Source organism: Vombatus ursinus, unplaced genomic scaffold (genome assembly GCF_900497805.2).
Source record: "Vombatus ursinus unplaced genomic scaffold, bare-nosed wombat genome assembly UNPS02014798.1, whole genome shotgun sequence".
In the NCBI taxonomy this organism is placed as follows: Eukaryota; Metazoa; Chordata; class Mammalia; order Diprotodontia; family Vombatidae; genus Vombatus; species Vombatus ursinus.
In genome coordinates this window covers 82422733-82438272 of record NW_020954576.1, presented here as the reverse complement: position 1 = coordinate 82438272, position 15540 = coordinate 82422733, and the positions used below count along the sequence as shown (strand labels likewise).

General features: G+C 41.8%; 1 protein-coding gene across 2 annotated transcripts in view; it reads right to left on the bottom strand.

The window, feature by feature from the left end:
• Positions 1-15540, bottom strand: part of LOC114050186 (calpain-8-like) — a 118982-nt gene that overhangs the window by 49653 nt on the left and 53789 nt on the right. For both annotated transcript variants that reach the window (XM_027871814.1, XM_027871813.1), the window contains exons 6-10: positions 14485-14568; positions 12873-12958; positions 9523-9597; positions 8146-8306; positions 4156-4331 (exon numbers count right to left, since the gene is read on the bottom strand). In XM_027871814.1, the coding sequence (XP_027727615.1) occupies positions 4156-4331; positions 8146-8306; positions 9523-9597; positions 12873-12958; positions 14485-14568 (582 nt within the window). The remainder of the gene's footprint in view (positions 1-4155; positions 4332-8145; positions 8307-9522; positions 9598-12872; positions 12959-14484; positions 14569-15540) is intronic.

Below are 15540 nucleotides of genomic sequence, written 5' to 3'. Positions count from 1 at the left end.
GACTGAAATTCTTGGAAGAAATTAAGGATGAGAATATCGATTTGAGGGTCATTTTCATTGAGGTGATAATTGATGTCATGGGGGGTGGATGGCATCAGCAAAAGGAAGCATAGAAAGTTAAAAGAAGGGAGGTCTATGTGCCCTTACCTGTTAAATAGGGGAAAAGAACTGAAGTTCCTTCCAGCTTTGAATCCTCTGAACCTATGGACTTGACTTTGTGCTTTGACTTTGATTTTAGGTGAGAAAAAAAAGAAGTGAGCTCAGTTTTAATCAGTCTCTTGATCTCAGTGTACTCACTTAGTTCTATCATTCAGTATCCCTTCAATTCAGCTCAGAAACCTTTATATCTCAAAGATATCCTACCACCTGAGAAAACAACAAATTTCCCTAAACTCTCAAATCAGCCACTAAAACACTAAAACACACCAAAAAAAATCCATGAGTAAGAGAAAAATAGGGTTGGAAGTGTTGTAACATAATACTTCTCTCCTGTTAACAGGTTCCAAGCTTCTCTTTTCACTTGTTAATTCACTACTAAGTTAATTTACTACTAAGCATGAGATCCCCAAGTCCAGCCAACTGGAATGTGATTCCGGTCAAGGTATTCAACAAAATTCCATTGTAACAAAACAATTGAGATACTTCAGGAAGTTTGTTATTTTAAAAGATTCCCTCAGTAATGGAGAATTCCATGTTACCCCTAACTCAACTTATTTAGAAACTAATAGTGATGGAGATGGTATGTTTCAGGATGTCAAACCAATAAGGATGTGGAGACTGGGATTGAGTTCTTATCTGACTGAGATCTCAACAATAAAGACAGAGATCAGAGTTGGTTTGCTTTTCATGAAAGCCATAAGACCTTTGTCCCAAGGGAACACTAATGTGTATGGGGAGAGGGAGGTTGAGGGAGGGGGGAGTACACTTCCTTGGCAAGGGCACTCTTACCCCACTTTCTCCTGGCTTTACTACACGAGCATGGGCAAGTCTCTCAGGATAACAAACTGCCCCTTTTCCCCTTACCTACAATTGTACCTGCCATAAGACTGTTTGCTGCACTGAATTCCTCTTTGAATTGTCCTCTATACAAACTGCAACTCCTTTCTACTGTCCCGTCATCTTTTCCTCCCAGTTCAAGAAAAAGAATTCTTCTTTCGGGTACCTGAAAAGGGTAGGATAGGCTCCCCATGTCCCTCCCTTCACTGAAGACCTCAAAGCCTCATTATGAGGCTAGGCCAGTCCCAGCAAAATTGTGAAGATGGAGGAAATGTAGTTTGTCCTCGACAAGTTCAGCATCCCTCTCAGTGTACCTCTTTCCTCTCACTGTGTTACTCCCTAACCTCGTAATTCTACTTGAGGAGAACACTGCCTTCATGCTCAGAATCCTCCTTCTATTCAAATCTACTTAAAATGAAGGAAATGGTGGCGAGCATGCTAAACATGAATTGACTCTCTGCACCTGCATCAGGAATTTACTGAGTGGGTTCCAGAGCTTCTTGGGATAGAGATACATGTGGTCCCAGATACTCTTTGGGAAAGAAATTCGTGGAGAGAGAAGCCGCAAATATGTCAGGGAAACTGGCTCAACATGTTCCAGTTTGCCTCCCTAGAAACTGCTAGAATGAACCTTCTAGGGTGAAACTAGTCTCTCCTTCTGTCTTCCCTCTCTCTATCCCTCTGTCTCTGTTTCTCTCTTTTTCTTTCTTCCCCTTCTCCCCTTCTCCCACTTTCCCTTCTCTTCCCTCTTCTCCTATTCTTTCCTTTTCCTCCCGTCCCTCTTCCTCTTTTCCCTCTCTCCTTCTCTCCCTCCTTTCTTTCCTCTTTCCCCCATCCCTCTCCCTCTGCTCCCTCTCCCCTTTTCTGCGCCCTTCTTTCCTCCCTCTCTCCTCTTCCCACCCTTCCCATATTCTGTCCTCCCCCCTCCTCTCTTTCAGATCGAACCAAACTGTTATCTTGCTCTCAGCTAAAGAGCTCCTTCACTCTTATTTTCTGATATATTCTAATCTGTAAAACTCTAATTTCTGTTTGCTGTTCTACTTTACTAAATAGGTTTACTCAATATTTGTAATGGTCTTTTGTGTACCAATATTTGGTGAGAAGGAGCTAATCGGGTGACTAAACGAAAGGCTACCCTCCTCTCTAAAGCGAGAACAGGGAAGCAACTCTGCTTCTGGACTCACTCATGCCCTCAGACCAGAGATATTTGAGGGGGCAGATGTAGATAATTCTAGTCCTATGCCCCTCTCAGAGACTAAAGAAAAGAGCACCCAGCCTTGTGGTATTCCTGGGACCTGCCTGCCCCTTCCTCCAGCCTCCACCCTACCTCTTTCTCTCCACAGAGGAAGGACAGACCTCATATCTACCTGGGCAACCACTTCTATACACTTAGATAACCCATGTGGATATGTGTATCTTACTGATACAATAAATTCAGTCACCCCAAGATGATGGTATATTGTAGCAGAAAGAAGCATTTGGAGTCAGATGATATAATTATGAATATGAATATGAATCCTGATTCTGCTACTAAACACCTATGTGACCTTGGGAAAGTCATTTTATCTCTATGGTTTCCTCATCTGTAAAATGAAGATGTTGTACTTTAAGAGAATTGTTGGTCTTAGGTCATTTTCAGCTGTAGATTTTATGGTCCAATTATCTCTATGGTCTCTTCCCATTAGTTGTGGACTCCTTAAGGGCAGACACTATTTTTGCCTTTCTTTGTATCCCGAGAGGTTAGCACTGTGCCTGGCACTGTTCTTAATTAATGTTTGTTGACTTGACTTGACTTGACTCTTCCAGTTCTGAATCCTATGATCCTATAGTATATTCTTTATAGTATGGTATATTCTTTCTTCTAATGGTTTTTATATTTCTACTGGGTTCAAAGTCTTAAGCCAAAGTAGGGAGGGGGAATCTTTATTTGAGGAATTTCTCCCATCAAGCCATTTGGAAAAATATTTGGGGGGAAACAGGAAGACCTTTCTTGCACTCCTAAAATCACGCCACAGATATAGTCTGCCACCTTCTTTGCCAATCCTATCTGATTCCAGCTAAATTTCATCCTTGAGCAATAGAAAAGAGGTCAAGAGACAGGCATGAAGAACTCAGACAGATTTGTTTGACCACCAAGATTTTTTTTTTTTTTTTGTTATTGACCTAAGGTTTCCTTTGCATTTGTTGTTGTTTCAGTCATTTCAGTCATGTCTGACTCTTTGTAACCACATTTGTAAACCACTCTTTGTTCCTTTGGCAAAGAGACTGGAGTGGTTTGTTATTTCCTTCTCCAGCTCATTTTATAGATGAGGAAACTGAGGCAAACAGGGTTAAGTGACTTGCCCAGGGTCACACAGCTAGTGTCTGAGGCCAGATTTGAACTCTTCCTGATTCCAGGACCATCTCTAACCACTGCACCACCTTTGCACAGAGTACTTTAAAAGAAACTCCTTAAACCCATGGAGATCAGCAACTGCTCACAACCTGTAGTCCCAGAGCACTGAGAAGCTGTGACTTGGCCAGGGTCACAGAGCTAGCATGTATCAGAGGCAGGATTGGAGCCCAGGTCATTCTGATTCTCAGGCTGCTCTCTATCCACTACATACTGCTGCCTTTCAACCACTACAATAACAAAAGGGAAACAGGATTACTGAAGGTAAACAATTCAGAGCTAGATCAAAATTCTCCCCAATGCTGGAGGCTAATGCACAAAGACATGATGGCGGTGGCTACCCATTTCTCGGATAAGTGTGCCCAAACTGGGCCCTCAATGCTGATTGGCACAAAACTTTTCCATAGATGCAACACAGGAAGAGCCAACTGTAAAGCAAAACCTAGCACACAAGGAACTAAAACCCTCCTGAGACTAAGATTGCCAGCTAAGCACATCCCAGTTCTGAGAAGGGAGAAAGGAAAAAGGACTGGGTCCCATTACTTCTTTGCTCTCTGGCATCCTTTAGCCTGCTCCTATACAACAGAGAATAAAAACCCCAGTACTATGGCACATGAAGGATTTCAGAACCTCCAGAGAGGCTTCTAGGGAACATGGGAGAGTTGGTAAGGAAGGCTGTCTGAGACAAATGATAGGAATGATAGCCAACAAACTCAGACCAAAGAAACCCAGTACCAAGTCAGAAGATAAACCCAGATTGGAAGTACCTGGTAAAGGGAATACCCAATGCTGAGCATCCCCTGTCCAATCCTCTTTCTCCTCCTGCGGTTTTTCTGCATCAGACCCACCAGCACTGTACAGCAGGGCTCACTTGGGTTCCCTTCATGGTGGTCATCTGCCTCATCCAATCGGATCTTGAACTGGGGATTGGTCCAGTATGTAGCTGTGCATTACATTGATGTTCATTTACCCCCAGAAAAAGAAGAAGGAAAAAATAAAAGAAACATCAAAAGATGTCTTGGATATCCCTGTGATACAGCATGACTCAGGTCAGAGAATTCCTAGTTTATGCTTCTGGGCATATTTGTTCAGCAAAGGGGTCACATTTTCTTTTCTCATTATGTTTGTTTATAACATTCAAATGCAACGAGAGACAGCTTAGCATAGTGGCTGGGAAGCCAGTCTTGCAATGAGGAAGACCTGGGTTTGAATACTACCTCTGACACATACTATGTGACCCTGATCAAGTCACTTAACTTCTCAGTGCTCTAGGAAACTCTCTAAGACCATAAGTTGCAAAGAAGATGCCAACCTACATTAGTATGGGATATTTCCTTCTCCAGAGGGTTCTCTATATCAAGGAAATCATAATTCCAGTCCCTATCCCTGCGCCTTCCCCCCAACACACACTTAAATGGGAGAAGGTCAAGAGCCAGAGTGTATGACTAACTGAAAATATTTAAAGTGTCTAATCCCATGGGATAGCTGACCTGGTGTTTCAGCATTACCACGAAGTATGATCCCCAAGTGTCATGTGGCCTGGGGAAAGTAATCAAAGTTTATTACAGTGAATTTGTTTGGCATGATAGAGTGAAAGGAGCAATGGCACTAGAGCAGAAGGCTTGGGTTCAAATCTCACCTCCAATGCTTGTTATCTGTACCACCTTAGACAAGTCACCTAACCTTCTCAGGCTTCAGCTTCCTCATGTGTAAAAATTAGGGAAGGGTTGGGCGAGGTGAACTAAATGACCACTGAGGTAACCTTTACCTCTAGGCCCATGATCCTATAAACCAATCTTAAGGACAGTTTATGAACTTCTATTGCAAAAAAAGGAAAATGTGAGCTAAAAGGTAAGAGGAAAAAAATAAAACTTTGTCCATTTTCTATAAATTAAACCATTCTAAAATTCCTGGCAGGAGTGGGGAACCTGTGGCCCTCTAAGTCCTCAAGTGCAGCGCTTTGAATGAATCCAAACTTCACAGAACAAATCTTCATAAAAAGATTTGTTCTATAAAACTTGGACTCGGTCAAAAGGCCGCACCCGAGGACCTAGAAGGCCATGTGTGGTCTCAAGGCCACAGGTTCCCCACCCCTGGAATGGGGGCTTCTGAAAACCAGTGGAATTTGAGTGGAAAAACCTCTCCCAGAGCAGAAGAGGATACTCAGTGGAGTTCCAATGACCCTCTCTTGTAAAGCCTTCAGCTCCTACTGCCTCTACAACCTTGAGCAAACTTAACTTCTCTCTGCTAACAAAGGGTGTTGGACTGGATGACCTTTAAGGCTCCATTCAGCCCTAGGCTTAGGGTCGTGTGATCCTAAGCCTCTGAGTATCTCAGGTTCCGGGCTTAACACACCAAGTCCAAACTCCTGGGAAGAGGAAGAATCATCTAATGTCAGAGTACTCTGAATTGTCCAAATGAAAGACAGGGTCTCAGAAAAGATGAGCATGGCTACCTAGGTAACTCCCTCCTTAGAAGTGCTCTGTGTAACAGGACTGTAAAGGCGATGTTCTTACGGGCTCTAAAGACCAGGATGATTGACATTCAGGGAATGTTGCCACCTCAGAGAGATTAGACCTCGGGCCAAGTGGCCAACTACACTGCTTGAGTTGTCTCAGCACTTCATTTTGCTTGTGAAACACACACTTCTTATATAGTGTGATATCTTTTACGGTGTATAAGGAAAACTCTTTGGCAATTAAGCATCCCCACCATGATACCTCTTGTTCTCAAAGAGAGTTCCATTTCAGAGAGAAGACTACCTAGCCACATGGTACCTGCAGATTTTACATGTGGAAACTGAGGTCCAGAAAGATTGAGTGAATTTTCAAAGAACACACAAGTCCATAGCAGAATCAGAACGATAAATAAATTGGAGAAGTCATGGCTATGATCATTCTTATCCTGGAGCCTCAACAATTTAGTAATGCTTCTTAACTTCTTTATTCTTCAGTAAGTATCTAATTTAATAGACTAGCAAGGCATCTGGGAATGTTTGAAAGGCCTCTGCTAGTATTACAGACTCTTTTAACTCCTCACTCAGCCACTTAACAGGGTATGACTTTTGGGAAGTGAGTTCTGATTTCCGAGCCTCAGTTCCCTCAACTATAGAATGAAAAACCTAGACCAGGGGTGCGGAACTTTCAGCCTTGAGGCCACATGTGGCCCTCTAGGTCCTCACTTGTGGCCCTTTGACGGAATCCAAAGTTCAAAGTTTGGATTCAGTCAATGAGGCCGAAAGTTCCCCATCTCTGGCCTAGACTCTAAGATCTCTTGCAAGTTTGACATTTTAGGATTCTGTGATAATGATAGCATTGTTTACTCAACTTTGTCTTCTAGGAATCTAAAGTTCCAGAATCATAATTCAAGGCAAGTGTCTCTGGATTTTAAAGTTAACTATGTATAAGCTCCAGAGGAGACAAAGAATATTCTGAACCGTTTATATATTTGCATCATTACCAATTGGCAAGAGAGAGAAATCTGTTCCTGACAGCTAGTTGGCAGGGGTATGCTAGCAATTTGTTTTATGTAGCTACCACATTCACTTCCAACAACAATTCCTAGCTGCCCAAATTGATCCATGCAAATTTCTGATGTTCCTCTGGGGGGTTGCTAATGGTGATCATATTCTAATATCTCCCAAATGTACTATAATCTCTGCTTTTTTGTTTGTTTGTTTATTACTTGACAGAATTAAAGAAGGGAAATAAGTCATAAAAACAGCAAGTTTGGGTAGAGTTGAGGGCTGAGGCAGGAGAAAGCTTGACAAGATCCCAGGACTGTTTATTTATTAGGATACAAGTAGCACCAGGATATAGATGATACCATGTCCTGAACATAGAGGAGACATGATCTTTGCCCAGTGTGCTTACAGTCCAAATCAAGTCAACGAGACAACATCAAACAAAGGAAGTACACGACTTGTAGTGATGAGAAGAGAGAGTTTTTTTTCCTTCATTCCTCCTTAGAGATGTAGGGTGAGGGATGGTCATTTTTCTTAAATCCTCCATCAGATCTTGCCTCAGCTGGTTCAACCTAGGAGGAGTCTACATACACATTAGTTTTCTTCAAAAATTGTGAAATACAAGCTTGAGTTTCATGTCTATATCAGAGTTCCCCTGTTTAGTAAGACTTTCATCTAAGGTTAGTACAGAAGGAATAGCTTGTACCGTAAGATCCACACTTTCTCTTGTCTGCTTCTGGCTCTGAAGTGTGCTGAATGAAATAGCTGCTTAGGAATTAGTGGCTATTGATGAACAATGTCTACAACACATCCTCTGTAAAATCAGGCCTTTGTTATGCTCAGGTCCACCCAGCACACCACTGGTGAGTGAAGCACTTTAATCAGCTGAACCAGCCCTAGCAACATCACCACGTAATCATTGGCTACTGTTTAGGTTGGTGGGCTCAGCTATAGTGACCAGGAGCAGATAATGAAAGTGGAAAAGGGAGCAAGAAGGGAGGGGAAGGCGGAGGAAGAGCATAAAGACAAGAAGCAGAAGGCGTCAGAGGGCTCAGAGTGAGAGGGGCTTGGCAGAAAGGTTTCACTAAAGTTGTCAGTTTAGAACTATCACTGTCCCTCCAGATTCTGAACCATGAAAAAACCTTGCCCCCAAGCAGATGTCATTCTAAAAAGCTGAACACCACATCATCCATAGAATAGAAATCTAAAGACAGTCAGCCTCGGTGCAGAAAGAACAAACTCAAACAGGCTGGTCATTCTAGTGCATCTCAACCATCATCCCTTCGGTCTGTACCTGGGTAGTTCTGGCAGCCCCCAGCTGTGGAGCCCCTGATCCAGCGGCCATTGAACAATGCCATATTCCACTTGTGGATTTCCTCACTGGTCAAGGAGTCAGGAGACAAGTTACAGATCTCCAGCCGAGAAAATTGCCTCTGGAAATCCGAAAATGACATCCTAGGGATGAAAAGAGCAAAAAGTTCCCAGACTGGTGAGCTGGGATTGAGATTTAGCCAAATGCATCCCCTGGGGAAGAAATTCTTTTTTTTTCACACCTACACGACCAACAATGAAAAAGGAATGTCCTGAAATTCAGTGACATAGACTTGTTTCTGACAGTCCCAGCCTTATTCCAAAGTCTACACTTCCCCCAGGGGATAGTGACAATACCATCACCTCCATTGTCCAATAAATTAGATAATATTACTCATACTCCAAGGAATTTTCCTTAATTTCTTTGACTGTGGAAAAACTACAATGGTTTCTCTTTTTCTACCCCATTCCTCATTTAGTACAGCACCTGACTCTTCCAAAAAAGGGACTAACTAGGTAAACTGGTCATTTAGTCCAGCCCTTTCTTGATATCTGGGCTAAATTACACCTAAACCAGGCCAGAGTTGAGTACCTTTTTAACTCCCAAAGATCTCCATCTCCCTCATGAGGGAGACAACATGTACTTAGGAAAGTAAATATAAAATATGTATAAAGCAGATACAAGGAAACCTTAAAAGGGAAGGCACTAGCAGCTGGGGGGTGTGGGATCAGGAAGGGCCTTCCACAACAGGTGACGCTTTAGCTGAGTCCTGAAGAAAGCCAGGGATTCTAAGAGGTGAGGGTAAGGAGGGAAAGCATTCCAAACATGGGAGACCACCTGTGAAAAAGCAAGGATTTGGAAGATGGAGCAAGTAGACCAATATGGCTGGATTCCATATCCCATCAGAGAAGATGTAAGTTCATCCCATTTTGTTGGTAAACTCCTTGGAAGCCATGAGCTACACCGAAAGCAGGAGTAATTTGTGATAGGATGGTTTCATTTTAGAGTTAGGGAAAATGATGTTTCATCATTTATTTGCCCAAGGTAGCCTAGAAAGCCAGTTGCTAAACAAGAGCTTAGATTTCCTGGTTTTGATGTGTCGAATTGGAGCAGAGGAAGAATTTAATTTGCACAAAAGGAGGAAAGAAAACAAGGGCCTAATAAAACTGGCCATGACTGTATTCTTATTGCTTTACAATCCATGCACCCAAGGAAACTACTCTGGGGTACTTCAGATCTCTTTGAGCATCCCTAGGGCTGTCAGAGGAAGTCTGCTCCCTTTTGCTTCACCACAAAATTAGATTAGGGAAACTTGCCGCCCAAGGAATAATCCACCAAAGAATAAGAAAGATTTCTCACCAAAACTCTCCATCTTCAGCCTTCTTGTCTAGTTCTTCCTTCAGCCGAGGGTCTATGTAATTCCATTCAGGGGCACTGAAAGTCAAGAACGAGTCTTCAATTAGACTCCACAGCAATGGAATCTCTGTTTATAGCAGTTCTCTTGGGGACATTCACTAAATACTGACCCCGCAAAGATTAGGGGCCACGCAAACCCAACCTTTCCCACTACACACAGACTGCTACCACAAAGAACCAGCTTAAAAGTGGAGAATCCTGAGTTCACTCAGAAATGAGCCTCTGAGGGTATCTTTTATGAACAAGAACGAAAGAATAAATTAAGAGAAAATAAGATCTGAAATCTCCTATTTAGTATCTCTAAGGAAAGGGAGAAGCTAGGTGGTGCAGTGGCTAGAGTGCCATGCCTGGAGTCAGGAAGACTCATCTCCCTGAGTTTAAACCTGGCCTCAGACACTTACCTAGACATGTGACCCTGGACAAGTCACTTCACTCTGTTTGTCTCAGTTTCCTTATCTGTAAAATGAGCTGGAAAAGCTCAATGGCAAACTACTCCAGTATTTTACCAAGAAAACCCCAAATGGGGTCATGAAGAGTCGGACATGACTGAAAAATGACTGAACAATAAGGAAAGGGTCTTCAGGAATCAGCTTGTCCCAGACCCTCATTTTACAAATCTTTGTTGTTGTTGAATTGCATTACTTGTCAGGGTCCCCATCTGAGAATAAGCAAAGGCCAGAGAAATGAAATAAACTCATATCAGTTGACTTACATTCCTGCTAAAAGAGGAAACCAAAGCCTACAAAGACTAAGGGAGTTACCCCAAGTCATAAATAGTAAGCGACAGAGCCAGGATTCAAACCCAGGTCTTCTAGTTCCAAATCTAGTGGAGTTTTTTCCCCCATTATATTACCATTTTTTAATCAATAAAAAGCATGATAGATGTTGTCGCTGGATTACAGAAGTCAAGATTTGAAAAGGATCTGAGAGGCCATCTAGTCCAACCCACACCCTGCTAGTAATATACCCAATAAGCAGTCATCCCACTGCTCTCTCAAGAAGGCCAAGGAGGGGGAAGCTAACCGACCACCGAGGCAACTCATCCTACTTTTGGACAGCTCTTGTTGCTAAGGAGTTTTTCCTGACATTTGAGTTGGGCATTTTGTCATTGAAGCCACATTAAAGAACTGCTAAAAGATGTTCCTTAAACAGCCAACCCTAATATTCAATGGCTGATTGAACAGTTTGGAGATCATTCGATCCTCTTACTTTGCCCCCTCTTCCTTTTTCTTATCTACCTACCAATCATTACACTTAATATATGTTACTGTGTCTTGTGTTATCAGTGTATACATGTATTAGAGCATTCATGTTTGGGATTGATGTGTATTTGTATGTGTCTTACACACACACAGACACACAGGATTATAAGCTACTTGAGAGCAAAGATCATATTTCACTTAAACTTTGCATCTCCCCATCACCCAGCATTGTGATTTGTGCACAACTAATGCTTAATAAATGTCTGTTGCTGTTGTTGAATTGCATTGCCCTTTAGAGCCTCCATCTAAGAGTGGTCAAGGTTAGCAAGAGGAAGAAAGAAAGAAATCAGTTCATTTCAATGCCTGCTAACAATTTTGGTAGAAAGGTCTTTGACCAAAAAAATTGGTGAAATTAATTGTTGTTTGCAAGAATTATGTTCATTTCATTATACTTTAGAGAGTCAGGAATTGGAAATATTGTCAACTCTAAGTGTCTTAGTTCAATAGGAACCCTCTGATCCAGAGGGAGTAACCCCATGGCCCTAGGTTTGGGTGTGGCAGGCTTTTCAGAACTATAATAATAAGAACTCACTTTTATGCAGGCATGCTCAGGTTTTCCAAAGACTTTGCTCACAACAACCCTTTAAGGTAAGTAGTACGAGTATTATTATGCCCCTTTTACAAATGAGGAAACTGAGGTTTATAAAGATTAAGTGACTTGCCACATTTAGTAAGTGTTTGAAACAGGATTCAAACCCAAATCTCTTGATCTCTCCATTTCTCTCCTACCCTTGATATTCCATGCTGCCTAGAAGCAGACAAAAGATATTTATATTGTAGACTACATTGATGCTACGATTAAACTCAGTGAAGTCTTTTGAAAGGTCTAAATTAATACAGCTTCACAGAGCTATGGGAGGGTGGTCTAATCAACCAGCAGCAGATGCATAAAATGCCTTCAGCATTTGGGGAAAGGGGAGGGAACAGGGAATGACCCTGTTTAGTAAGACTTTAGTGAACACTAGCCCCTATCCTCGGCCAAGTTGGTCAACCTTGCTCCAGTCTGATCTTCTCTTCTTTTGTTTAAATTACATTTTATTATTTTCTTAATTATAAAGCATTTGTTTTCTCTCTCTCCTACTCCCACACTACTGAAAAACAAATCCTTATAACAAATATCATCAAGCAAAACAAATTCCCACATTGACTGTGTCCAAAAAATACATGTCTCATTCTGCACGTTGAGTTCATCACTTCCTTGTCAGGAAGTGGGTAGCATGCTTCATCATCAGTCCTCTGGAGTCACGGTTGGTCATTTTGTCAATCAGAGTCAGAATCAGATGCTCATTGGCCACACGCTACCTTACTGACTAGGATGGAGCTTGTTCCGTTATTCAGAACTCTTTAGCTTTACAAGCATGACACTAGTTTCTAAAGCATCAACACCTTGGAAAATTAGGGAGTTGCCCTCGAGTGTCCCTCTCTGACTGACTTTCCCACCCCTCCAACCATCAGAGAGGCCTGTCAGAGAAGAGCCTCTTTGGTCATTAATGACTTCTGCCATGAAAGATCAATATCTGCCAGTGGTAATGAGCTAATGGAGTGAGCTCCAGGCCCATCGATTGCTGCCTGTTGTGACCAGTTGGCTCCCAAGATCAAATCTCATTCTCCAAGTGCCATTTCCTATTGGTCCTGATGGCTTTGGCCTTTGTCATACTGACCAGTTGAAAGGATCAAAGAAGAAGTGATTGATTTGACCTTTGGGCCACCCTGGTTCTCTAGGCAGAGAATGTGAAAGCTTCTGGGAGAGCTCCTTAGAGCCGGGAGTCATTCCAACTGACCTATCTGTATTTGAAATGGAAGAAGGAGAAATTCAGCCTTAAACATGACAGCTTAGTTTTTCTAGCCTGGACTCAGCCCTCTTTTTCTAAGCAGACTGTGTACTTGGTGAACTGTGAAGGCTTTGAAATTCCCTATAACCAACCATTTTTCACTATTATTGTTTGTAATTATATAATACCTCTTCTCTGAAATACTCAATAATAGAGGAATATGGCAAGACAAACTTGGCTCTCTCTAAAGGGAACCTACCTGTCACTCCATGCTCCTGTCCATTCTGTCCCACCCCATGGATTCCTTAGACGGATTAGCTTTTCAAGCCGGCCACGGTAATTAACCTGCAAATTCCACCAAAAAGGCAGAATTGAGCACTTAGATTCACCCCGGTGTCCCACATTAACAGATGCATTAGGTTTATATTAGAATTCTTTTCTTGAAAAAAATATATAGATACTTTTTAAGAAAATGTTCAGTTCAATTCAAAAAGCATTTATCAAGTACTTCCCATGGACCAAGCACTGGGGATACAGAGACAAAATGGAAAAATAGTGCCTCCCTTAGGGAAGATTATTCTACAGGGTACATGGGACATTTGTATAGGTAAAGAAATACATGGTAATTTTGGATGAGTGAGAGCACTAACCAGGGGAGTTAGAAAAGGCTTTGCTTAGGTGATGGCACCTGTCTTAAGCCTTGAAGGACTCAGAGAAATAGAGATGAGAGGGAAGGGCATTCCTGGCATGCCGGATAGCCTGCACAAAAATACAGAGGTAGAAAATGGAATGCTCAGTTCAGAGAAAGAGCAGGTCCTTCCAGTGGAGCATAAAGTAAGTGAAAGGGAGCAAAGTAAGCCTGGAAAGGTCATCTGGAGCTAGAACCGAAAGGCCTGTAAATGTCAATGTAAATGTGTTGTGTTTTACCCTAGAGGCATCTCTATTCTAGGTTCTCTATCCTAGAGAACCATTGTAGCTTCTTAAACTGGGTCAGATATATGCTTCAGGAAGGTTATTTGGGAGTGGGGGAGGGGAAGAAGAAGGGAACATGCATTTATTAAGTGCCTTCTATGTGCCAGACATTGTGCTAAGCACTTTACAGATATTACCTCATTTGATCCTCACAACAACCCTATGAGGTAGAAGCTACTATGACCCCCTTTTTACAGTTGAGGAAACTGAGGCAAACAGAGGTTGAGTTGCCCAAGGTCACACAGCTAGTAGGTGTCTGAGGCTAGATTTGAACTCAGGTCTGCCCTGACTTCAGGCCTAGCACTCTATAGACTGTGTCACCTAGCTTCAAGTCTTCATTTATCATTATTCTAGAATTCACATAGCCACAATCAGTAGGTAGCCATATTAAATTTCATAACTAAGGCAAGCAATGCATGAGTGCAGGCTGCATTCCGTAAGCATGATAAGTAAATATTGAGAATCAGTCAAAAGAATTGGAGGAAGAATAGCACCATGGCAAATAACCACATTAGGTAACATTCCTTTACAAAATCTACATCCAATGACGTCGTCAGCCATTGTTTTGCTATCCCCATACTCAACGATAAACAAACTCAACAAAAGTGATAGGCTAGATTCAACTAAAAAGACCCCATTTAAACTTTGAAGGACTGTATGCTTAACACTAAAAACACATACATTGACCAAGAGTATCAATTGACACAAAAATATGATATTTTTACTTTGAAATAAAAATGTTCATCCTATTCTCTCTACTTTCCTTGCCTGTGCAAACAGAATGTACTGCATCAATTGATACAGCATGATCCTTTGGAACACTGGTAAATTCCAATCATTCTCTAATGTATCACACCCCAGAACCCAACGTAGGAATAGCAAGGGATGCCTGGTTTTACCTCTTCAACTCCAGTGACAGAGTAAGCATGCCCCTTAACCAGTTTCAGGCTGGTGACTTCCTGCAACTCCGATGCATTGGTGATCTAAGTAGAGAAAAAAGCACAATCAGGAAAGGTTGGCAGAGGAATCCATGTGGCCACTTATTCTAATGACACACGGTACAGAAGGAGGGAATGGGCCTCAACAGTAGGATGAGGTCATGCAAATACGGTAATAAGCCTTGGACTTAATAGAGCTATCATCATCAAGCCCTTCACCAATTAAGCCTGCTCAGCCAAGCAAAGTGCCCGGGGCCTGCCATGACCCTAGCATGACATAATAGCCTTGGAAATGCCACTAGGGAATTGAGAAGTCATTTCTTCTTAAGAGAATGACTCTGTACTGGCAGAAGAGCACTAATTATCTTGTATTATATTTGATACAAGCTGGAATCCTAAAATACTATGGATCATACTATTTTCATAGTATGGATCCTTTGGATTCACATGTTTCTTCTCTCCTTTCTCACCTCCCCCTCCTCTCTCTACCTCTTCATTAAAACCTATCACTCTTTCATAAAAAAAAAGCCATACACATGCATGTGTGTATGTCCATGCATATATTTTTATATATACACATATATGTATATTTATATATATATGTATATAACACATAAGATAGATAGATAGATGGATGGATATATGGATAGATATATAGATGAATAGGCAGACAGATGAAAGAGAATAAGCATTTTGATAGCAACTACTATGTTCCAGGAACTATGCTAAGCACTTTACAAATATTATTTCATTTGATCCTCAAAACATCTCTGTCAGGTAGATGCTGTTATTATCCTCATTTTACAGTTGAGGAAACTGAGGCAAATAGAAGTTAAATGATTTGCCCAGGGTCATACAGCAAGTAAGTGTCTGAAACTGGATTTGAATTCAGGTCTTCCTGACTCTAGGCCCAGGCGGTAAAAATCCACTTTGCAATCTAGCTACCTTAATTGACAGGAGAGAGAGAGGAAGAGAGAGAGAGAGAGAGAGAGAGAGAGAGAGAGAGAGAGAGAGAGA